At 39.2% G+C, this 25,847-nt stretch overlaps 2 protein-coding genes across 2 annotated transcripts; one reads left to right on the plus strand and one right to left on the minus strand.

Annotated features, from left to right (window-relative positions):
* Positions 1-2,242: 2,242 nt before the first annotated feature.
* On the minus strand, positions 2,243-12,390 carry tcof1 (treacle ribosome biogenesis factor 1). Its single transcript, XM_066668598.1, has 8 exons — positions 12,155-12,390; positions 9,207-9,262; positions 8,850-8,938; positions 8,526-8,593; positions 8,262-8,427; positions 4,026-5,483; positions 3,841-3,920; positions 2,243-2,731 (listed from the first exon to the last, which is right to left on the minus strand). The coding sequence occupies exons 1-8, from the start codon at positions 12,269-12,271 to the stop codon at positions 2,672-2,674; spliced, it is 2,094 nt and encodes a 697-aa protein (XP_066524695.1). The 5' UTR covers positions 12,272-12,390; the 3' UTR covers positions 2,243-2,671.
* A 9,783-nt stretch (positions 12,391-22,173) lies between these two features.
* On the plus strand, positions 22,174-24,669 carry arsia (arylsulfatase family, member Ia). The gene is made up of 3 exons (XM_066669672.1): positions 22,174-22,251; positions 22,347-22,663; positions 23,267-24,669. Exons 2-3 carry the CDS (start codon positions 22,365-22,367, stop codon positions 24,666-24,668), a joined length of 1,701 nt encoding a protein of 566 aa, XP_066525769.1. The 5' UTR covers positions 22,174-22,251; positions 22,347-22,364; the 3' UTR covers position 24,669.
* The last annotated feature ends 1,178 nt before the right edge of the window (positions 24,670-25,847 follow it).

A 25,847-nucleotide genomic window follows, 5' to 3' on the forward strand; every position in this document is an offset into this window, starting at 1 on the left:
CAAGAGAAGAATCACCCCGACACATCAGAGTAAAGGATGCTCATTGGCTAAATTTATGTAGCCACCTGTGTATATCAGCAATTGTTTTTGTTTAGCTGTTTCTGCATTCTTAAATTATATTTACAGCAGGGAAGGCAACTCCCTATTGCCCTCTACTGACCAGCTGCACCTGGTTCTCCCTAAGGATTTTCCAAACTCTGCTCCTTTTGATTGATCTGCCACGTTTCTCAGTTATAATTTTTTAACCAGTTTATATCCTGTTATGTCACAGATCATTTTGAAATCTAAATCTTTATTTTGCCCATAGCTGCTCAAGCATCTCTCAGAAAGCTGTCTTTCTGACATTTCTACTCCTACATCCCATTTCATTAATACATCTAGACCCATCTTTGCTTTGCGTGCCTGAACAGAGTTTTGTGAGATGTTTCAGTCAGGTTTTCACCATTATCATAGTACTGGGAGTGCTCTTGTGTGTTTAATGATCTATGGCCTCAGTATTCATTATGATGACGACATTCAGATTTGTCTTTGCCTGAAACATTCCCATCCTATTTTCCCGTATTCAGGACAGAATTTTAAGGTAAAATATTTCAGTGTTACTTTCATCCTACCTTCTCTGTATATTTCCATGTTCAGAATATTGCTAGACTCCACATTCTGCTTTCTTTTGAAGGGTTTGAGATCTTGGTGCATTATTACATCAAAGTTGTATTATGGCTTACCTTTAAAAACATTAATTCACTCATTATCTGTACCCACTTATCCAGTTCAGGATAAGCGATGGGTCTAGAGCCTACCCGGAATAATTGGACGCAAGGCAGGAACACACCCTGGAAGGGGCCCAGTCCTTCACAGGGTGACATACACACACTCACACCTATGGACACTTGAGTCACCAATCCACCTACTAACGTGTGTTTTTGGATCATGGGAGGAAACCGGAGCAACCGAAGGAAACCCTCGTGGACACGGGGAGAACACACCAAACTCCTCACAGACAGTCACCTGGAGCGGGACTTGAACCCACAACATCCAGGTCCCTGGAGCTGTGTGACTGTGACACTACCTGCCGCCTACTTTCAAAACAATTCACTCTTTTCAATACATTCAAAACTTTGCAGCCTGAGTCTTGGAACACTACCCACATCAGCTACATCCTCCAATGAGATTCACTGACTTTCAATCATCAAACTCCATCTCAAATCTCTACTGTAAATACTTCCTCAGATTTTTTTTTTAAATACCCCATTTCAAAGCATACTTTTGAATATGAAAAGCACTATACTATTATTATAATCCTAGAGTAGATTTTTTTATGTCATTTGACAGAAGTGCCCAAAATTTGCCCATTGTCTATAAGCACCTTTAAGTAGTGTTCCCACAAATTTTTCATCTTTCTGTGTTGAGATGCTTGATATTAAAAGGGACATATTTTAAAAATATAAACACTTTCTCAGTTCATTTGCCTATTAATTCAGGAATCAGGAGCCTATCGCCACACAGCTTATGAAGTGATACCTTGGATAAAGTGACCCATTCTGATTTTGCTCCGCATCTTATGTGAAGCACACTAAGTATCTCCAATCAGAGTTGTTTTTGTGAGTACGCAAAATAATGTTTAACAGGTTTAAAAAAAAAAACATACCAAGTAAATATGACAAAAATGCAACAAATGCAGTCAAAATCAGAGCTGCTGCTTCTCATCCCACATTGGTCATTTTCTCATGCTGAAGTTCTAATTTACTGTAATAGGTGCTAAAACTAATCGTTCTGAAAAGGGCTGCTTCGACAGGAAAATAATTTTGCTCTGGTGTTTGATCCTTTTGGTATTTTGAACAAAGCAGATGACATATTTCACTAAACCCCCAGAGAACTGTTAACTTGTGAAAAAGGGGTAAATGTCCCCTTTAAGCTTGCTGATGAAGTTGATCAGTGATGATCAATAGATCTATAATACTTACTTTAAACCACACTCTGGAAATATTATTTGGAAATGCCTACAGGATTCTAAAAAAAAAAAAAATGTCAAATTTAATTAAATCTACAAAAGATTCAGTTTCATGGATGATCTCTTAAAAACAAAAAATAATAAAAGAACCTATGTCTCAAGAATTATATTTTTTGTTGCTCTGTTCCTGATTAAAAAGCACTTATACATTGTCAATTGCTATGTAAAGATTACCTCCTGAATGGAAAATTTGTGAAATTGTAAACAAGGATTTGGGAACAATAAAAATGTCCACTACACAAATAGGAAAATGTGAAAATATATTTGTCAATAAACAAAATTTGTTAAAAACGTTATTTTTAAAATGTATCAGACGTATCAAAAGAGACAAACTTGTCAAAGTTGCATCTGAACATGTCTGGGCTGGCCGTGTTTAAAATTCATCTCCATAACAGCATAAACATTGCATTGTATGACATGGATAGTAAGTTCTTCTCATATTTAAAAGGAATACATAAACAAGATTCTTTACTAAACCACGGATAAAAGAGCAAGAGTATTGTCTTAAATCTGCACTAAAAACGTTTAAACATACTTTCTTACACTCATATATACAAATATATACATGCTGAAAATATAGAATGGCATATACATTGTTTGTTGACCATGATCCAAAGCATCTGTTGAGAGGCTGGACAAATACTGACTAATAGGAACTTGTGTTTATAGTCCTTCCTGTGCCCCATCATTAATGAGGTCCTTTCCTTTTGAAGACTTCTTTTTCTAAACGGGAAAAAAAGTGTTAAATTCTCATAATTACAACAGGAAATAAAACAAGGTTCCAAACACACATTTTAATTACACTGATTAATGCAAGGTGCCCAAACATGGTCCTATCAATCTACTGCCATACAGAGGACACAACCAGGGATTTACAGTATGCACAGTGCTCCTTGTAATTTATGACTGTACTGTGGTTATACCTGAGCACAAGCTAATTCAGAGTGAAAATTATATTTGTAAGCAATTTTTCTTTAATCAATATAATTACAAAAACAGCTAAAACAGGACATTCCTATACAAAAATTCTTCATTCACTGTCTGTAACCGCTTATCCAGTTCAGGGTCCGGAGCCTACCCAGAATCACTGGGTGCAAATCAGTTTGTGGCCAAAACAATATTCATTCATTCACTCATTATCTGTAAGCGCTTATCCAATTCAGGGTCGCGGTGGGTCCAGAGCCTAACTGGAATCATTGGGCGCAAAGCGGGAATACACCCTGGAGGGGGCGCCAGTCCTTCACAGGGCAACACAGACACACACACATTCACTCACACCTACGGACACTTTTGAGTCGCCAATCCACCTGCAACGTGTGTTTTTGGACTGTGGGAGGAAACCGGAGCACCCGGAGGAAACCCACGCGGACACTGGGAGAACACACCAACTCCTCACAGACAGTCACCCGGAGCGGGAATCGAACCCACAACCTCCAGGTCCCTGGAGCTGTGTAACTGCAACACTACCTGCTGCACCACCGTGCCACCCTCCAAAACAATATGTATAATGAAAAGTGTTCTACTTTATATGAATACATTCATAACATATGGACTTAATGCAGCAAAAAGTCACATTTTTAATAAACAGCAGCTTAAAGAACAGTCTTTTTTTTTCGGTAATAAAGGACATAGGATATAAGGTCTGTACAACAGTAGACAGGACCACAGTTGTGCTCCCGAGTTAAGGTATCTATGCTATACATATGGCTTTGCCAAACTGTTTACTTGAGAATAACCTGAAAAAAACGAAAAATGAAGGCACTGTAGATCATGAAAGTCTGCATTCGTAAAGTTGTCTTGAAAGTCAGCAAGTCATGAAATAGACCTATTACCTTTTTTGGAGTTTCTACTTCAGGAGCTGGAGTCAAAATGGGTGGTTCTTCCTCTTCTCTGTATTTCTTCTTTTTCTTCTCTGCACATAATTTTCCATGTGGACACAGAAAAACAATTAATGAACAAATGCTTTTTTAATCAAAACATATGCAACTTTCTTGCTTCACTAAAACATAAAGCTTACTTTTTTTATTTTCCTGACTGCTCGGCAAGACATCCACAAACTCCTCTAATAATGGTGCAGGTGGAATTTCTTCAGCTACATATTCATCCTTCTCTTTATTCTTTTTCTTTTCTTTCTTCCTCTTCTTTGGCTCTACAGGGCCATCTTCCACTGCTGACAATGTTTGGTTTTCTTCTGTATTTTCACTGTTATCTGCATCCTGAGATTGGGTGCTGGTGCTGCTGGTTTCCCCCGAGGCAACATTCTGGTCGCTTAAAATGCCATTGCCATCACACTCAGCCTGTTTTTTTCTCTTCTTTTTATGCTTTTTAGATGGAGTCTCTGCTGGTAGAGTTTCTATGAGGCTATTGCATGTCAGTCCAAACGTTTCAGAAGATTTCTTAGAGCAAGCATCTGAGAGGGCATTTGCTGAATCTTGTTCCATTTCCTCAGATGGAGAGGTAAAGCTGCTTGGTTCTGGGATATTGTCAGTTGTATTAGCTTTCGTTTTTGCTGAGCGTTTCGTACCATCACTCTCAACTGCACACTTTGATTTCTTTGTCACTGTTTTCTCTGATGGATATGCTGCCTGATGAAGCTTTAAGTGGTTGTTAACATTCTCCGTCTCACATTCTTCAGAAGGACTGCTCATGCTGACAAGTCCTTTAGCTTTTTTATTTTTAGATTTTTTCAAGGAAATCTCAGACTGTGCAGGAACATCCTTGTCTCGTTTTGAAGAGGTCTGTAACTGGTCAGAAACCAAGTGTCTATTGTTCACATCTATATCAGATTTTGTTAATTGACTATTGTGATCTACAGGTTCAGCAACCTCAACAGATTTCTTAGATTTCGCTTTCTTAGGGGGACTTTCAATCCGTTTAGGTCCTAAATCATCCTCATGTGTGTCTGACTGGTCAAATAGTAATTTGTTTGTGCCAACGTGATTGTCAGCCACTTCAACAGGTGTAATCACATCTAAATCATCTAAAAATCTGACAGATTTGTTAGATTTACCTTTCTTAGAGGGAGTCTCAGCCAGTTCTGACACATTACCCTTTTCAATGCATTTCAATGCAGTGTCAGTGTTATTAGATTCCCTTTGGCTATGTTTACTTTTGTGTTTTGTCTTTTTAGATGGAGTTTGATTACTGACATTCTCCGAGATGCCTTCTGTCCTAGGGATTACAAGCTGTTCTGAATGACTACTAGCCATTACATTTGCAGGGGTCTCAACCACAGTTTCTGCGAGGTTGTTGTCTTTATTTTTTTGCTTGCTGCTTGTTATCCTAGCTCTTGATTTTAATGGTTTCTCGGTTTTGCTTGCTTTTGAGGCACCGACAGTGGTTTTCACTTTCGTTTTCCTGCTGGAAGGACTGGCATTTATTTTCTTGACTCTATCCTTTTGTATTTTTGCTGGCTTTCCCTTTTTTGTAGTGGTGTTGGAGTTTGTTAAGGCATCCATCTTTGCCATGTCAGCCTCTGGAAAAACAGCAGATTACAAATGAAATTTCAAATTCTTGATTTTGCAATTTGTTAAAACAGAAATTGTGTAAACATAATTCACTATATTTCTTCACAGACTTAGAACCCACAAAAGAGTAATTCCACCTACTTATCAGAATTATTTGCAATATTCTTTCTTTCAGAGGGGACTGATTAGAAATGCTTTACAGTGATGCTGAGAGAAAGCAGGGCTTGCCATATCTATAACAAATTCAGTCATTTTATTTACTGAAATTAACAAATGTGTTTTCAAATTTGTAGGTGTAATGTTGATCATTGATCAACATATCATTGATCAATGTTAAAAAAAGTTTTTTTAAAAGTACCATTTTGCATTGACCATTTGCATCTTACAAAATAATGCATATTACTGGTCACCACTCAATCACTGATTTATTTTTAACCATTTAATCTTTAAAAAAAACAGTTTCTGTTGAGATTTTAAATTCTGTAGCTGTCTGGTTCCTAGTGCTCCCATGTTGAACAATTCTTAAACTTCAATTAAGTGTTTCACATAGAACCACTGAGTGACTGCCATATGGAGAAGAATTAGTGCCAAATCGAAAAGCAATCACTGCAATAGGACAATGGAATCCACATGTCATCACTTTTACAATCTAACATGAAAAATGTGCGCCAAAATTAAAAGCCAGTACATTGTTTTAATGTCGATTGACCTCTTGACTGAAAAACAATACACAAGGCTTTGCATTTTAAAAATTACATGCTGAATTCAGAATCGAATACAATCACCTTAAAGTGTAATACATCTGTATTACTTTACATCCTGAGATATTTCAAAAGTAAACGTCTCATTGAAATGCAATACACATGAGACATGAGAGAAACGTGCAATAATGGAAAGCAAAAATCCATTACATTGATTTAATGTCGCTCTGTTTAACAGAAAAAACAGTACGTGTCGATTTCCATTTAAAGAATATAATGCTAAATTTGTGTCAGAATTGAACACAAACCACCGAAAAAATGCAATTAGCTGAGAGCAGTGCCACAATTGAACAGCAATCACAGTCCTGCTGAATTTGGGGCATGGTTCTTCAAGGGTTCTAGACAGTGGTTCATGGATGCCAGGGGCATATCTAATGTGATATTTATGTATAAAGAATTACTTTGATTCTTAAAGTCTGTCAGCTTTATTGTCATCACAGAATGAAACGTAGTTTCTCCAGGACACTAATTTTAGTTCTGTCTAAAGGCAGCTGTAAGTTCCCAGCTCTGACCTGCTGCCCTCAGCGCCCCCGCAAAACAAACCCCTGTAGGAGGGACTGAGACTCCATTGGCCACAGCTTAGAATGAAGGACAGCCAACTCTGGCTGCTCATTGGCTTAATAAAAGTGATGGCCAATGACAAGTGCATTCACTGTTTAGGAGCCATGGAGTATCCGCCCCTCCTCCATCTGGCTGAGGGAGAGCGGCTTGTCTCAAACAAATAATCCGTCACAACATAATCCAATAATCCATCTCAAAGCGCTCCAGCTCTGAAAGCGACTCACAGGAATGTGTGTTTGTGCAGAACAGTCAGAAATGAGTGTGGGTCCCCGAACGTGAACTCGCACACAGGGAATTAGTTCTGGTTAACTGGCCCGCCCAGGCCCAGCCGTGGTTATGCCCCTGACTCAATGAACCACAGTCTTTAGCCTTGAAGAATCATGCCTCAAATTCAGAAGAGGCCTGTGATTGGATGGTGATCGCTTTTCAATTGTGGCATGAATACAGCACTGCTCTCAGCTGAAATGCAATCCCTGCTTTACATTTAGCTTTGGCACGTTCACAGCAACAGTGGAATACAACACTGTTGAGCTGACTGCATTTTTTGTGTTCAGTTCTGACACAAATTCTGCATTTTATTCATTAAATGCAAACTGATGCGTATTGTTTTTTCTGTTACGAGACAGAGCAACATTAAATCAATATAATAAATATTTGTTTTCCGCACGTCTGCGTTTAAAAGTAATCTCACGTGTATTGCATTTCAATGATGTATTGCATTTCTCAAAATATAAAGCAATACAGATGTGTACTGGTTACATTTACAGGTCATATTATTCGATTCTGGCACTAATTCAGCATTTAAAATGCAAACCCTTGTGTATTTTTTTTTTTTCAGTAAATAGGTCAAGTGACATGAAAACAATGTAATACCGGTTATGCTTTATTTTAGTTTGGAAAAGCAATAACGTGTGGACTGCATTTCACATGTTCTATTGCAGTGATTGCTTTATAATCTGGCACTAATTCCTCTCCATATTGCAGACATCTTAATATTTTAACTATAAAGATTAAAAAATAAATTATAAACTTAACACAGCCCAGTGAAAATACTCATATTTGTTATTTTTCAAATATTTCACTAGGGGTCACCACAGTGACCAATCACTGTCCAATCCGGTTGGATATCCACACTTTTGAATTGTCAAAGTTTTGCACCAGAATCCCTTCCTGATGCAACCATCCCAATTTACCTAGGCTTGGTACTGGCACCAGGAGTGCACATTTGCAACCCATGTGGCAGGGTACCAGAGGTGAGGAGAATACACCAAACTCCACAGAGAATGTACCTCTACTATATAATCCACATAATTTTAAGCACTATTCTTATACTCAGTATACTCTGTAATCAAACTGTATTGGAGCCTTCTACTCAATTTAGACAATGTTTTTTACTTGTGTTAGCATGGCAATAAATTCAAGAAATTAAAAACTGAACAGTCCAATATTATCTTTCTTTCTCACCTGACAACTCAAAGGCTAGTTTCTTCCACTTTTCCACATCGAGACTGGAATCCGAGTCAGAATCATCTTCCACAGTTGAACCTACAGAAGCAGGTTCTGGAACGGATGACTTGCCCTCCTTTTTTGGAGGTATCTTTTTTTTCTGATTTCCCGCTGCAGCTGTTATCTGGACAAGAGAGGAGGCTAATGTTGACAAATCAGTGATAAACTTTTGTGGGCAATGTCTTGCATGACTGATCCCATGAATCAACATAGGCTGCATACCTGTACTTTGTCCTTCTTCCCAGAGCTGGCATTGTTCTTCATATTTCTGGGCTTTTTTTGTTTAGGCTCTGCATAAATTAAAACAATTTTTGTGAAAATAAACAAAGAGGGGATTTACATGCATGATGTGAGCAATATTATTAAGTGAAATGGTAATATTAAAATATTGTCATAAATGATATGTCCCAAAGCATCCAGATAACCCTTCTAATAGATGCACCCTTGGCTGTGACAGATGAGCCTGTCTCAATCACTGTTATTTTTTGTGTTAAGTTTCCATGTGTGAAAGTTTAAATAATTGTGTAAACAGTTTAAATAATTTACCTGCACTCTCTGAGCTGCTGAGTCTTGCATTTCCCCCAGCATGTTTCTTAGGTGAGCTGTGTAATACACTGCCCTTCTCACTTTGCTCACTTCAAAAAGCAAGACAAACATAGGTTTAAAAGACACCACCATAAACAATAAATGCCATGTTTTAACAGTCAGCTCTGTCATTTTTGGCCCTCTCTGCAGTCATTGAGCTCTTAATATCCTTGACAGTGACAATGCTAAATCTCTTCTTAGCTAATTAATAAAACTCTTTGCAATTTCAGGTGTGATTCAGGTAAGGACCAGGGGGGAAAAACATAAGTGAGAGACAATCAGAACAGGGACTAAACATTACCCTCAAAAAGTACTCACCTCAGCCATTTCTTGAATATGTCATTCAGAGGCGTTTTTACACTCTTAGTTTCTACCTAAAAAAAAAAAATAAAATCAGACACATGAATAAACACAAGGTACTTGTGTGCTGCTTATGCTTCCAAACTAGTATTACTTTTAGAGTTCATTTATATCTGATTCATTTGCTCAACATATCAGTCCATGATGAATCAGGTATGTCAAAGTAATGCAGACAAAAACCTATGCAGGACAATGCAGAACTGTATCAAGATTTAACTACTGTTACCCACTTAACATGGTGGCAATGGTAATAGAGGTTACGCATGTGATGTCACGACTGGCAGGAGTCGCTGCCACTGTGCCCACTGAGTGGCAGAAAGACTGGCAGCATCAGCATTGTGTTCAGTGTGAATGCAGGAAAAACACAAACATCTAAAATGGAGTTGTTTGCAATTGACTTTATAAATAAGAGATTCTACAAGTATTCAGAACTTTCTTTTTACAGACAAATGCTTACAATAACAGCAGCAAATGACTTGGCACAGTGTCTCTCCTCACTCTGAACATAACAACAGACACTAACATTGCTGCATGTGAACAATGGTCTATATACACCGAAAAATTGTTCCTCAGACTGGTGGAAAACGTCAATGGTGCAAACATGTAAATGGTTCTATGTTCTCTTATTCTCTAAATAGCACAAAAATGTTGTTCTGCTTTTAAAAACTATTCATCACAAAAGCAGACCCATTCAGGTGCTGTATAAACCATTTTCAAAAAGATGCTATAAAAGAACTGTATACTCGAGGTGGGCGGATCGATCCAAATATCGATAATATCGATACCAATGCTGGTATTGATATTGAGCAATACTCGTGTAAAAAGATTGATACTCAAGCTGTTTTTCTCTCCCACACGCAGTGACTGCTGCGCACACGGATTCATGAACGCCTACTTTTTGTCTGTGTGTGACGCAGCGCAGAGTAGCGCAACCGCCCCCCGTATTTTGCTGTTGCACCATCATGTGGCGAAGAGTAGCCGTGTCCACTGGTACTTCTGGTTTAAAAGGTTGAATGTGGACCAAACAAACACTGCAAATGCTGTTGAGCTGAAGTATCAATAGTGTCATTTCCTGGGTGTTGCACATTGTTGCTATTTATAGATATTGTTATTATTTATTTGATTAAATATTGTTATTTAATGAAGATATCTGGGACTTCTTCAGTGCAATACAACCAATGGCAAGCAGCCTTACTTGTTTAAATTATGTAAATTAATGGAGGAAAAGTTTTCTAAAACAACAATCAAAAAACCTGACTCCTTCACTAATTTAGTGCCACCCTCTGAAAACTGATTATGACTGTGGGGCCATGCAGATCTGTACTACATGTAATACTAATGTGGAAATGTTTGATGCTGTATAATGCTGAATAATACCATGATACAGAATTCTGGTCATACAGCCCAGCACTACTAACGATATTAATTGCATGCATCAGTTTCTAATACTTGGATGTGTGTCCCTTTTCTTGAGATACACACTGTCCATTTTATCCCACTTTTCTACAGACGTGATGCACAGTGGGTCAGTGCTTAATTCAGCATTTAATCTGATGTTTTAAACTGGGTCCAAGAGGTCTGCAGATATTGCTTGTCAGTCATATTATGTTTAATTATGTCTGTTCTGAGTAAATATGATTTTGTTACTGCATTTTTATGCTCCTGTGTTATCATATCTGTATTGCTAATTGTTGTTTTTAATGACAACAATATACTTTATCTCAGTCTTTTGGGGGACAATATATTATTCACAGAAAATGTCTATCATGACAGGACCAATCCAGAGAATTGTATCTTTCCACAATGTTTTATAATAGTAATAATAGTAATAATAATAATTATTATTATTATTATTATTATTATGCAGTGCTTGACCACAAGCCAGACGCCTCGATTATATACAGTACTTCAGCTATGCATTGTTTTCTCTAAATTATCACAAACTTTTATCACAAGTTTACAAAAACAAGTATCATCTTGAGAAAAAGGAAATGCTATCTTGAGATCACAAACTAAATTCTTGATCACAACATTCATCCATTATCTGTAAGCGCTGATCCAGCTCAGGGTCGCGGTGGGTCCAGATTCTACCTGGAATCACTGGGCGCAAGGCAGGAACACACCCTGGAGGGGGCGCCAGTCCTTCACAGGGCAACACACACACACCTACGCACAATTTTGAGTCACCAATCCCCCTCTACCAACGTATGTTTTTGGACTGTGGGAGGAACCTGGGGCACCTGGAGGAAACCAAACTCCTCACAAACCGTCACCCGGAGCGGGAGTTGAACCCACAACCACGGGACCCCGGGGCTGTGACAGCGACACTCCCTGCAGCACCACTGTGCCGCGCTATGATCACGACATAAGAGCATAAAATAAACTAACGTGGACGCCCCTAGATTTCAGTAGCTCAGCCCACTGTCCCTTGTTTTTGTGAACCATAGTGACCCTTGGTCTAAACCTGGGCGGCATTTTTAAAAGTGTTCTGCAGAGTTCTGGCCACGCAGGATTCACAAATCTGTGTACAACACCACCACCACCAACAACAACAACAACAACAACATTGATTACTCATCTGTAGTTGAGACAGTAAACACATAAAAACAAAGATTCCTTAAAACAGTTAAAAACCTACAAAAGCGCAAACATGCATGGAGGAAAAAGGGGCAGACTTTTCGTTCCACCTTAAATGGACCGTTCGAGGTAGAACGAGGGAAAGTGTTTCAGGAAGAGCGTTCTGCAGTTTCAGTCTTTGCAGAAATGCCGTGAGTCACACGTGCAACAGAAATGCATCAGCCCTCCAAGAGATCCAGTCCTGCACATGCATCTGCACAAATGTGTGCTAACGAAGTGTGAGACATAAACACGCCACGCTGGAAGTAGTTTAAACGAGAGGGAAAAACCTGAGGGGCGTGCTTCTTGAGCACGTTGGCCGCTTTCTTGTGTCCATGCTTCTTCAGGTGCAGGTATATCAAACTAATCAACGCGTGGTCTGGCATTTCGGGTTCCTTCGATGCCATGCCTCGTAACAGCAGTCGGAAACGACGTTTAAGATCGAACTTTGTCACATTTGTGCATCTCAGCGAGCTTCCTTAGCCACCATGTTTTCAGCCCCGCACCTTTGACCCAACGGGGCACGTCACCGACGCAGTGTGTTGTGGGAAATGTAGTTCGTTGTTTTAAAAAAAGGGTCATGAAGCCTACAGCGCTCTTCAAAGTGCATTTTTTTGGTGACGACAACAACCTGAATATCAACAGAAAAAGAGACACCAGAAGAAGTTAACTTAAGCCCCCCCCACACACACACATCTCAAACCCTTATTTCTTTACTATTTCAGTACTGTACTGTAAAAATGGATTACACTAGGGGGAGCCCCAGGAACAAAAAAATTAATAAATAAATAAATTATAATAAACAAGTAAATCCAGTGTCCCTTTAAAATATCTTCAAAGGCACATAATTATTGCTGTATTTTTATTCTCACTTGTCAAAATGTTAGAGACGCCTCAAACTGTCATTTCGCCTAGTCAGAATATAATTACTGATATCCTTAAATATTAATATGTCTAGTTATTAATATGTACAGTATCTCACATTTCTGCACATTTTTTACGATATATTTTTCATAGGACAACACTATAGAAATAAAACTTATATACAACTTAGAGTAGACAGCGTACCGTTGTATCACAGTATAGATTTACTGTCTTTAGATGTATATTAAACATACATTTAATTCATGCAAATCTGCAACTTCTACTTAATAAATTGAGAAATCACATTTACTGGTGAAATGCATCATGTATCAAATATGTATTATTCATTTTCTCTGCTGCAAATATCAGTTACTGTTTGCTAGTGAACACCAGCCCTTTATTGTGGACTGTTGTATGATTTAAATGATTTCAGTGGTCATAGAATCATGGCATCATTATTTGTGCTGTGTTCTTTATAATCAGTTGAAATGGGAAGTATAAGACACTTTCCTTTCAGTCCTTTCAAGCCATGGCATATTTCTAAGTGGAACACTGGTTATCATGGAAGGTCTCAGAGCAAGCAGGGTGCTGATAGGTGGGTACAGCGGGAGGGTGAGGTGAAACATTATATTACTGTGGTACATCCCCCTTTTTTAACTTTTGCATATTTCTGTAATCGGTTATGGGGAAACACCCATTTTGTGTTGTAAGTAGGATATAAATTTTAATAAATACAAATCTAAGTACATTTTGATGTCAGGTTTACACTAAGATAATAATACATGCTCAATGCTCACTTACAGCACAAAGCCATTGCAATATTTAAAACCTGGGACCTTTAGCAGCCAACCCTCATTTGACTGGTTTTAATTTTTCATCAGCTGGAACTGTCAAAAAAATTGAGAAAAATGGAGCACTATTCAAGTCTTTGTGTGAGGTCTTCATTAATGAACTACTGGAAGGCGATGAGGTAAGATGTTTCAAACACACAGGAATAAACACAAGAGGGACTCATTAATTTGGAAGTGCTGAACTGTGTTAAAACACCAATCTCCACTCCTTCCTGAGTTCTGGAATCCTGCTTTTTCAGTGGTTTAAAAATCACTAGTGTCAGCATGCACATGGCTGTCATATTTGGAGAAAATATCCATTCCTGGTGAGGTGGGTGCAAACCACAAACAAATCCTGCTTCAGCGTGATGCAAATATACAGATCTAACCCTTATTAAAATGTACTAGTTTGGTGTCATTTAATAGGAACAGGTGTGTTTGCTTTGGGGTTTGGGTTGTGTGTATGTACGTGTGTGTATTTTAGGGGTATATAAGGTGTGTGTGTTTTTGTGGATGTTTGCTTGCATGTGTGTATGTGCAGGTGTGTATGTGTGTGCACTAAGAGTTTGAGTGCTAGGGTTTTAAGCCAGTGATGATATTTGTGTACTCAGAGTTAAAAGTGTGTGTGTGTGTGTGTGTGTGTGTGTGTGTGTGTGTGTGTGTGTGTGTGTGTGTGTGATTGCGTTGTTTACTCATACAAAACCACAAAAAAATATTTTAAAATGAAAAAATACAGCACACATGGAATTAGTGAATCTTAGCATGTAACCACTCTTACCTAGTTAAAGACTATACACACTGTCTTTTGAATAACCATATCTGCATGAAGTTTGAGTAATCACAGCTTAGTGTGTTGTCAAGTGATACCTGAATGTGATGAGGCAGTAGTATTTTCGGACTCTAAAATACAAAACATGTGATATATTTTATATACTCCTATGTGTGTTGGTATTGTGTAATGAGTAATACCACTGCTTTCCAGTCAACAGGCTTGGGAATGATTTCCAATTGGACAGGTAAGCAAACTCTGCTGATGGGTCCTTGGGCAAGATTCCTGACAATACATTAAGCTACATCTATAATAGGAAGCATAGGAGTACATTGCTCTTGATATGAGTGTCTAACAAATTGCATGAATATTAATGTAAATATTATTATTAGTAGTAGTACTAGTAGTAGTACTAGTAGCAGTAGTAGTAGTACTAGTAGCAGTAGTAGTAGTGCTAGTTGTGCTATAGTAGTGTGTGGGGGTGGGAGGTTTCAGATGGGTCACCTGAGGAGGGGTGAGTTGGGTGACCAGGGGGTCAGAGCAGTAAAAGAGCTCCTTTCATAAGCACAAGAGAAAAACAGGCTGCTTTCCAAACCTAACACCAAGAAATGTTCAGACAAGCAAAACGAGTTTGGTCCTGCTTCATTACTACAGCACAGACATAAATGGGTATGGAAACATAGATCCACACATGCTTTTCAAAAAGCATTAAAATTAAGGATCCTCATGTGATTAGTTATAAGAGCTAATGTGTGTGTGTGTGTGTGTGTGTGTGTGTGTGTGTGTGTGTGTGTGTGTGTAATCCTGTACAAGGTTCATATCTGCAGCATTAGCCACCTGAAATCCCTTTCTTGCAATTGATCTATGCTATATCTTCAAACGTATTATTAACACCTACTGTTAATAATTTGGTAACTAGTACAAAAGTAGTATATAGGTTATGCTGTTGTAAGGATCTGAGCTGTGGAAACACACACAGGCTCTCAGGGTTAAATTTTCAATGAAGTATGCCTGGAATAGGCTGTGCTGAACAGAATTTTCCTGGCCTCTGATATAACAAATGCATGCAGTGTAGTAATTGTGTGTTGAGTTTTCTTTGCTGGATCAGATTTCACTCATAAACATTTTTTGTTTCCCTATGGGCTTAAAATGGTCTAGCATTTCTCTGGACTGCTGCTCAAGATACAGCCACCTGCACACTCTCGTCAGTCACTAACCATTTCTCACACTGATTCCTCTTTTTGTGGCTTCACTATATTTTTGTTGTATAACCTTCAAGGGTTTTTACATGGTCATATTTTAAATGTTAGGGGGTGGGGGAGGACACCTAATAAACTGCCAGTGTTTATTAAGTACAAAACATTCATACTTTTACATCTTCACAGTATGCACAGTATGCAATGTACAAAGTATTGTTAATCTAAAACCTCGCATCCCGAATTTCCTCCTATTTCATTGTATTCATTGAAATCATTCCACTGCATTTGTATGGGTTTATACACCACATGTTGCAGTAAATCATATTTTGTGAACATTTCCAAACCTCTCTTTGTCATTTAGAACTAAACTGCCTGGATGTTTTTAATGTTTTTGTTTGTGTGGTTAATTATGTTTAAACTAATCGTGGTTAAATGACCCCCTTCTCTAATACGTGCACTTTTTAGTTCTACAGTTACATGAACTGTAATCCATCTGTTGCTCTGCATTCTTTGTTTGATTGTTAGCTGCATGGTTATGTACACCACAGTATCATCACACAAACTAGGTATGATATTGGTGGTGGATCATTATCAGTGGTACAGAGATACAGACCTGGCGATGCCATGTCAGTGCATGTTGTGCTTGTATGAGTGAATCTTACACAGTCATGGTCCTGGAGTGTTGTGAAGGACCTAACCATTAAAGAACATGGTGAAAGGGAAATAAATTCTTACAGACTGCAAGTATTTTATGTAGAGGTGACAAAGTCCATGTTTGCTGAACCTGCTGAATTTGTCTGAATGTATTTTCCTGACATTATTCAACTAAACATGCTTTTCATATGAATAACAAACAGAACGTGCTTTTATGCCATTTATATGTCACGTTCCAGACTGTCAGGCACATATGGATATCGCGTAAGCACACACAGACACACACACACACACACACACACACACACACACACACACACACTACAAATGTGTGCATACATAAACACGTATGTGTACTTAGGCTGTAGAGTGAGGGGAGGGAATGTAGCTTATGAAAGCAGGAAGGGGAAGGCTGCACTTTTTATATCTTTACACATTTCCCACTCCAAATAATAATAATAATAAAAAAAAAGATATTATTGTAAATATACTATTATTGTAAAATAATTATAATATTGTATAATATTGCATTATAACCACATAGTGGCATTATGCAAAGGTGCAGCAAGAGAAATAGGTGATTCCTGATGCAGTGAGATCTGATGTCAGATAAAATGTCTGTGGTGGTTTGAGAGTGAAAGGTAGTGGTTTCTGGTAAGTGCTGGCTTTGATTAAAATGAGTTTAATGCTAGCAGAAGTAGCCAGTATTGTTCAATTATATTTTACTGTCTTTGCCAAGCTCAACATCTGCTCTACACTCTGCTCTACTGGCCCCTTTCCTAATTATCCCCTTTCATGTTTTCTCATTTGCTCTAACTTTATGGAAAAAAATCTAAGTAACTCAGTAAAGAGGGACTGTAGGGAAAATGGTATGTTTTAAGTACATCTGTAAAAATATTTTGACAGAGAAATTAATTGTATATGCCGTAATCTGCAATAGATCAGTGGAATAATATACACTTTTGTGTTGGGTATTAGTTATGTAGAAAGAATTGTATATGCATAGCTTGTATGTTATCCATAGAAATGTATGAAATGGGGCATTCAGGATCTACTGTACATAGTCATCATGCTTATTGCCAAGTATCAGCTAGTGGGTTATAAGGAGCTGGACTGTAGAGTAGTATCACTGTGTTTTATGGAGTGAAGGAGCACCATTCAGATATTTTGGAATGAGTTGTAGTTGAAATAAAATGATCCAAATCATCCAACATCATTTCATGACCTCCTTAATGTCTTCATGACTGAATGACATTAGATTAATAAAGAAATGTTCCAATGTGTTGTGTAAAGCCTTCCCAAAACAGAAGAGGCTATCCAAGACATTTTATGAGGACAGAATAGTGTTTTTAATATGACTTAAACGGAAAAAGTTTGGATTTTAGTTTGGCTCGTGAGATACAAGGGTGGAATTTAAAATGACCCACTCTCTGAGATTGTCTGACTAGTGAAATTCTTTGACGCTTTGTCAGAGTATGGCCAGCCACAATGATCACTTTGTCTTTTATCATAGTTGGAAACCAATTTATTCTGATCAAGATCTCTGTACTTCTCTAGCCTACCTGGAATCTTCAGGCCCAAAGCATGTGAACATGTTAAATATGCTAAATTCAAACTCAGAAAAAAAAGCATTCCTTTCAAGCCCAGGTGTGTTTAGATAATGTATTTTTATCACTTTACTTTTTTTTCTGTCACTCTTTGGTCAGACCACTGAAACAGTGGTGGTTATGGGTCAGGTGATTGCTACCAAAAGAATGTGACTGAAGAACCCAAAACAGCCATAAATAGATATGAAAATACCTTTTTATTATTAGCAGGACTAGGAGTCCAGTTTCTTTAAAGGGACTATTTTGAAAGTAATAGTTCCTTTAAATGCCACAAATTAAATATTTAAAATTAGTTTAGAAACACATCAAAAAATCTTACAGCTCAGAAGTAAAAAGGTGCTAGGGTTAGGGTTAGTTTCTTTGATTTTTTTTTTTTTAGACACATGGCTTGATCAAGCTCTTTAGCAACCGACCTTAAGGGTGGAATTGTTGTTTTTAACTCTTATATATATGTGTTATAATGTAAAGTTTAAATTTAAATCACAAAAGTGACATGGAATAATATGCCTTATTATTGTTTGTGTTGTTTGTCAAAGAAAAAATCAACATAAATTAAAAAGAAAAATCTTAATACAGTCAGTGTTGTCTTGCTTACACAGTGAAGTATGTTTTTGTACTTGCACAAAGATACATACCACATGATCAAAAATATCTAGACACTGGAATATACATCATGTTCAAAAACCATGAACATTAATTCAGAGACTTTCCTCAACTGTGCTGCTTTAAAGCCTCTTCTAGAAAGCCATTTCATTAAACATTTGAAACATGATTCCAGACATTTGTTTTTATTCAGCCACAAAAAAATCGGACACTGATATTGTGTAATACGGTCTGCACTCTCTCCCACAAGGGTTTGATGGACTTTAGGACTCTCTGCAGACCAGTCAGGTCCACACTAATCTCATCAAATCATGCCTTTCTGTGCACAGAAGCACTATCATGTAGAAAAAAAAAGCCTTCCTCAAATTGTTGCTAAATATGGAAGCACACAAAAGTCTAGACTAAGGGCTCAAACCATAAAAACCTCCACTACCTTGTATTCTTCTTCTATCCAGTTTTACTGCTGGCACTCAGTTAGTCAGGTTGGTTATACTGTCATCCACCTAATTCACATTTGCCAAAAAAATCATTACAAAAACAAATAAATAAATAAACAAATATAAACACAATGAAAGGTGATTCATAAATCCAGAAGACATGTCTCCACTGCTCCTGTGTCCAATGGCAGTCTGTTGTTGACCTCTCCAGCCACAGGTCATGGTAATTTTGGGCTTGTGTGTAGCCACTCAGCCAAGGAAGCATAATCCATGAAGCTCCTCTTTAACAGCTCTTGTGCTGACGTTGCTTTCTGAGGCAGACAAAGAACAAACAATGAATTTTTGGACACCGCATACCATTCTACCATCTATAAAAATGCACAAGGTTACTGACAAAACTCAGAGATCAAGAGGACTGCTACAGCCATCTTAGGTATGTAATAAACTTGTCCAATTTAGACAACAGCTTACCGTACAGTTTCAAAAGTCTTAAGCATGTCTATATGAGAGTAACTCAATGAAGCCTAAGGCAAATGTGTGATTACATAAACATGCAGTTTGCTGCTAATTATAAACTTGCATTCATAGATCTTGGTTGATCAGCTTCAAAACAGTGTAAAGATTTACATTTTTACAGAGGGTTAATTCAAGTTCCATGTAAGATAAATCAAATAATTTATGAGGGAAAAAATAATGTGATTAATTTTTTTAATGGCTCTTTTTTATGTTACATTATTTTAAAAAAAACATTGTATACAATGCTACATCTAATCCACAGTTCCCTTTTACAAACCATTTGGGCACATCTTTCACTTTAACCTTATTATGTGCAATAACCAAATTTGATAAGCTTTTCCTTTATTAAAGCCACCTGTGGACTTGTAAAGCTTAGCTGTGGCAGCAGTAGGCAACAGTGCTCATTTATGTTTATCTTCAGTGAAGATGTTATCTGCTGGTCTTGTGTGGACTCTGTGGGACGACAGAGTGTGCCTAGGTACCTGCTCTCTGCTGTTCATTTCCTACTCTCATACAATACAAACAGTCACAGCCCAATAAAGAGGACTCTTGTGTGCCAGAACACGGCTCCGTTGAAGACTACTGAGGACCCCAGCTCCCGCAAAAAGCCCCCAAAGGCCCAAAAACGTGAGCTTTTAGGATGGGGCCTCCTGTTCGTGTTTGCAGAATCATGAAGAGTATTTTGTGATGGGTTGGGCAACATCGAGGTTTGAGTGCTGTTTTCAATTTGAAGTCATCACAAAGACCCCATAGAAAGACTGCATGCTTCCCACATTAGCCATGTTTACAGGGAATGCTAGAAACTGCAGTGTAATCGGTTCATGGTGATGAAAGATAAAACACCAGTAAGAGACTGTAGGGCAGAATGGCGTTGGTTGGCAGGAGCTTTGGTTAGCACTGTGTGAACTTGTGGGTCAGCAACAGGAGCTGTCACAATAAATGTCACACATAAAAACAACTGCACTCTTGATCAACATGTATCTATTCTGTCACCACTTACTAAATCGATATATTTTATTGATTAAAACTATCCCTGAATATTTTTATTTAATTATATTCATGTGCAAGTCAATCATTCAAAGGAATTATGCATGGTGGCCACAAAAGATGTTTGCAAGCTGTCATATCTTCCAAAACTGTGTTGACTTAGTAGGGTGTCCAAACTATTGTACATGCCACAAATATAAAATAAATGTACAGAACATTGACAATACATTATTTAAACAAGGTTTTGTTCTTTTTGATTTAAAATTCAGCTAAATATGTAATTTAACTAGGTTGCCAAGAGGTTTTTATACAGTTGATGCCTTACAGAAGAGAATAAATCTATTGGCAAACAACCTGAAAATGTGAATACACAACAAATAAACAGCCCCTAACTTTACCACAGCCATTGATGTGGTTTTCAAAGCCTGTGCTTCATGTTACAGACTGGGTTTTGCGATGTCACCCACTCCATTTTGTGGGGGAGCTGTGCTAGTGGAAAAATGACAAGGTAAAACAAGTTGAGTCAAGCCTAGCCGAGCCGATCCCATGAAGTGGAAAAGCACCAAAAATATATAGAGCCATAGAGTTAATACAGAATTAGCTGTTAGGGGATTTGTAGCCAAGTCTGCCACATCTCTGCTTGTGCAGTTCGGCATTAGGGGCCGGAAACTAAGGGCAGCTGTGAAGGAGTTATCAGAAACAGCTGAAAGGTCTAGTCAGTGGTTGTGGACAAGGAGAACACAGACTACTCTGGGAAATGCACTGTAGAGGTGCTGTTGTGGTAGTTGGTGATGTAGCACATAAAGATCACATGGAATTGGTGGCACTGAGCATGCATTAATGGTGCCAGTGGGTCTAGGTACAGCCTTAGTCACCAGGGAGGCCAGTGTGGATTTAGAGTTGTTGATGGTAAAGGGTAAGGTAGGACAGTAAAGCTTGTAAAACTTGGAGGAGGGTGGGTCTAGGATGCCAGACTTCACTGCTGAGCCTACTGGAGGTGTTGTGGGCTTAATTCAGCGAAACACTAACGAGGGGAGGTGCCTACCTGATGACCCCTGTGAAGAGCTAGTGATACAGTGGGTGGTTTGGTGGGTGGTACTCATGTGATGGGCTCAATGAGAAACCGTAGATGTTAAGGGTAACTGGTTGCTGATCAGACCATAAACGGCTACAGCCACCTTAGGGTGTAGCTGTAGGATTGGAACAATAGAAATTATGTGGCTGCCAGTTGGAAGAGAGTGGGGTGGGCCCTGTGTGAAGCTCTAATGGATTGGCATAGGATATTTTACATCTTGTCTTGTGTATGATTATAATAATTAAAGTGCTTCTTTTGTGCTTACAGAAATTAAAAGGACCAATGATTAGTTTTCTCAGATGATTCACATTACTGACACCCAGTGGCCTGGATGTGTCAGAAATTCTGTACAGAACCTATTTAAAACATGGCTGCATAGAATTTAGGGATTAGCTCTATGGAGCATAAACTAATTTATACAGGGATTACAAAGCAGTTTGTTTGCTCATTTAATGTGTGTTGGATATATTTATAGGAAAATATATCGAATAAGTAAGTAGTTTTGGTGATAGAAATGATGTGCTGCTCTATATACCTCTATAGTGCCTGTGACATATTAACTTGTGACCTAGATTGTACTGATCCAAGTCTATCCAGGTGGGGTTGAGAGGAGAGTAGAGAGCTTTTAAGGAAACGTGGGATAATCCTCGAAAGCAAACAGACTGCATGCAGGAAAAAAAAAGAGAAGGCACACAGCTTTCAGCCTGAGCTCTCAGTCCTCTCAGAGTCTGGAGATGGAAGCAGCTGAGTGTGAGACTCAGTTTTCAGCTCAAGGTCTAGTACAGTTTGCAGCTCAGTGTTCAGCTCAGTGTACTTGTCACTGTCCAGCTCGGAGTGTCTCTAAGTGTAAGGCTCTGTGTTCAACTCTGAATTCAGTTCAGTGTTCAGCTTTAGAGTTTTTAGCTCTGTTTGATCTGCTCTTGCTCGGTGTTTTGTTCTAGTGTGTGGAGGACAGAGGTATGATGGCTGTATCTCCGCTGGGGGCTCTGTGTGTGATGAGTGCTCTGAGTGTGGGTTACCTCTGGGACTGGAGCCCTAACCAGGTGGAGCAGGAGCCTGAGAGGTCCATCATTCACCACAGAGCCCCTCACATCATCTTCATTATGACCGATGACCTAGGCTTCAACGACATCGGATACCACAACTCGGCCATCCACACTCCCACGCTGGACAAACTGGCTGCACAGGGGGTCAAACTGGAAAATTACTATGTGCAGCCCATCTGCACCCCATCCCGCAGCCAGCTGCTCACCGGCAGGTAATACTCACTTTTACTGCTCCAGCCAATCAGTGTTAAACCTTCAATATTTAAAGCAGAGATGGAAAATCAGTGTGGTTTGATCTGACATGCTCTGTTCTAGATACACTTTGCTAACAAGAGTTGTACACAGTTGTGGTATAGGAATCAGCTATCCGAAATGTATAAATATACTTATGAAAATGTATGAATAGGACATTGTTTTTACAGTTATGAGATCTAGAAAATGTTTGTTTTATTTGAAAAATGTTAATGTGGAATATGCTTCTAGTGTAATGTGTTTTTAAAATTGTTCCAGAGACATTCTGGTAACTAGTAAAAAATTTAACCCTTTGGTCACAGTCATCAATGGTATGTTTGGAAAAATATTACTCTAGCAGCTTTTCCTGAAACAAACACTGTTAAGCATGGGTATGGATCAATTATTCTTTAAGGTTACATAGCCACCAAGTAGTCATGGAGGAAGCATTTTACACTGTATCATTATTATTTAAAAAAATTGATAATTATCGTGATTATCTTAATCTTTATCATAATATATCCTGCTTTTCTTTGCCGTACACTCATAACATTTTGAATAACAGCCCCCTTTTCATTTTTTAGGTATCAGATCCACACTGGTCTCCAGCATTCAATCATCCGCGCTCGTCAGCCTAACTGTCTGCCCTTTGACCTGGTCACTTTGCCTCAGCGCCTTCAGGAAGCTGGCTACTCCACTCATATGGTGGGGAAATGGCACCTGGGCTTTTACAAGCGGGACTGCCTGCCAACTCGCAGAGGCTTTCACACATATTTTGGCTCTCTGACAGGGAGCGTGGACTACTACACTTACGACTCCTGTGATGGCCCAGGGATGTGTGGGTATGATCTCCATGAGGGCGAGTCAGTGGCGTGGGGACACGAGGGCAAATATTCCACCACTCTTTACACCCGGAGAGTGAGGAAGATCCTTGCCTCACATGACCCAGAGGCACAGCCTCTCTTCATTTTCCTGTCCTTTCAGGCTGTGCACACGCCATTGCAATCTCCCAAGGAGTACATCTACCCTTACCGTGACATGGGCAATGTCCCACGCCGCAAGTATGCAGCTATGGTGTCAGCTGTGGATGAGGGTGTGCGGAATGTGACTTACGCACTGAGGAAGTACGGCTACTACCGCAACAGCGTGATCATCTTCTCCACAGATAACGGGGGTCAACCACTCTTTGGAGGAAGCAACTGGCCCCTCAGAGGCAGGAAGGGGACATACTGGGAAGGAGGCATCCGTGGAGTGGGGTTCGTCCACAGTCCACTTCTCAGACAACGGAGGAAGGTCAGTAAGGCACTGGTCCACATCACTGACTGGTTTCCCACGCTACTGGCCCTGGCAGGGGGCAACATGTCTTGGACCCATGGGCTGGATGGGTACAACGTGTGGGAAGCTATCAGTGAGGGCAAAGAATCTCCCCGACTTGAGATCTTGCACAACATTGATCCGCTATATGTCCAGGCACGACATGGCTCTCTCCAGGCTGGCTTCGGCATCTGGAACACAGCTGTGCAGGGTTCGGTTCGCATGGGGGACTGGAAACTGCTGACTGGCGAGCCAGGGTATGGAGACTGGACCCCTCCACAGATGCTGGGGAACTTTCCTGGAGGCTGGTGGGACCTGGAGCGCCATGTGGAGCCCCGTAAATCCGTGTGGCTTTTCAACATTAGTGGAGATCCATATGAGCGTTATGATCTAGCAGAACAAAGGCCTGATGTGGTGAAGCAGCTACTTGCTAGACTGGCATTTTATAACCGCACAGCTGTGCCTGTGCGCTACCCCGCTGAGGATCCCAGGGCAGACCCCACCCTACATGGAGGTGCCTGGAGACCTTGGGCTGGGGACCAGGAAGCAGACTGCTGGGACCGGGTTTACCCCAGGAGGAACAAAGACAAGAAGAATAAGAAAGGGAAGTTCAGCAAAACAAAATCATTTTTTAGAAAACTGAACACGAGGATGATGTTCAATAGAATATGAGTGGAAGGTATACACAGTTGAATGCAACTTTTTGTGTACCAGAGGTCAGACTTATTGCACCACTGTGCAATAAATCATGTTCTCTCTTGAGGATGTGTGTGTGTTTTCACTAAGAAAATCAGAAAAACATTGGACCAGGGGAGCCCAAATTTTTTGCATATGACTGTAAGCAGGAATAAACCATATTTACAGACTCTTTCTTAATCTCTGTGTAAGCATTGTTTCTTTTTGGGAGATGGTTTCCATAACTCACAGAAAAACAAAAAGCCGTCGTTATTTAAGAAAGACCCATGTACAAATTCAGCTGAGTACTTGACTGCATTTTATTGTGTATGCTACCTCTACCATTTTTCTAATCCAGTGATTGTCATTTGTCATTGTCAAGACTTCTTTTGAGGTTTTGAGTTTCAGCCTAATTGTGGACTGAGGAATTATTGACTGTTCAAATGAACGAGTGAATGCATGAGTGTCTGTTGCCACTTTTTCAGATAACAATAAATACATGCTTTTAACACTAGCAGGTCTGCACAGCACATTTGCCGGTGTTAAATAAAAATTATTATTGTTAAATTAACACTGTGAGTGATCATTTAACAGTCTTGAGTTAACACTTGTCATTTGATGTGTGATTTACAGCAGTGAAGACAAAACATAACACACACTTGAGCTTGAAGGACGAAGCGCCTTTATGCAGACTGGGGTTTTTCGACACTGCACTCTAGTGGACAAATCTGAATAGCATCAAACCTAGAACAGTAATGTTGTTGCTTAAAGCGTAGGAAATGAAAGCTTTCCTATTCCCCTCATAGAAAGTAAAACCTCTGGGTTTGATCTGAGCAGGTGAACTTTAAAGTCTTAAGCATTCCTGGATCAGATATCGAGCCTCGACTCTATGGCTTGGAGATCTGAAGTAAATATGACGATTGCCCCCCTAAAATTGTTCTTCAGAGAACTCAGCTTCCTTTCGTTTCTTGAAGTAGGATATTTCAGTATTTCTCACACAAACAGGCTGTATTTATTCTGTTTTGAATCAGTGGCTAGCTAGTAGTCAGGAATTCTTTGGCTGTGCTTTGGTTATGGTTATGCTCTTTGGTTATGTTCGTAATGCATGTTGTATTGTAGTGAGAAAATAAAAATGACGGTACAGAACTGAATGTTTTGTCAAACCAGTGAGGCTCA

The sequence above is a fragment of the Hoplias malabaricus genome, chromosome 4 (assembly GCF_029633855.1).
Source record: "Hoplias malabaricus isolate fHopMal1 chromosome 4, fHopMal1.hap1, whole genome shotgun sequence".
Taxonomy (NCBI): domain Eukaryota; kingdom Metazoa; phylum Chordata; class Actinopteri; order Characiformes; family Erythrinidae; genus Hoplias; species Hoplias malabaricus.

Bases quoted from the DNA above. Each gene is read 5' to 3' on its own strand.
- tcof1 (XM_066668598.1), bottom strand. From the start codon at position 12,271: ATGGCATCGAAGGAACCCGAAATGCCAGACCACGCGTTGATTAGTTTG. The intron at 8,594-8,849 runs GTAAATTATTTA...TAATTTATGCAG, and splicing joins CAGCAGCTCAGAGAGTGCAG to AGCCTAAACAAAAAAAGCCC. The intron at 5,484-8,261 runs GTGAGAAAGAAA...CTGTTTTTCCAG, and splicing joins ACTAGCCTTTGAGTTGTCAG to AGGCTGACATGGCAAAGATG.
- arsia (XM_066669672.1), top strand. From the start codon at position 22,365: ATGATGGCTGTATCTCCGCTGGGGGCTCTGTGTGTGATGAGTGCTCTG. The intron at 22,664-23,266 runs GTAATACTCACT...TTCATTTTTTAG, and splicing joins AGCCAGCTGCTCACCGGCAG to GTATCAGATCCACACTGGTC.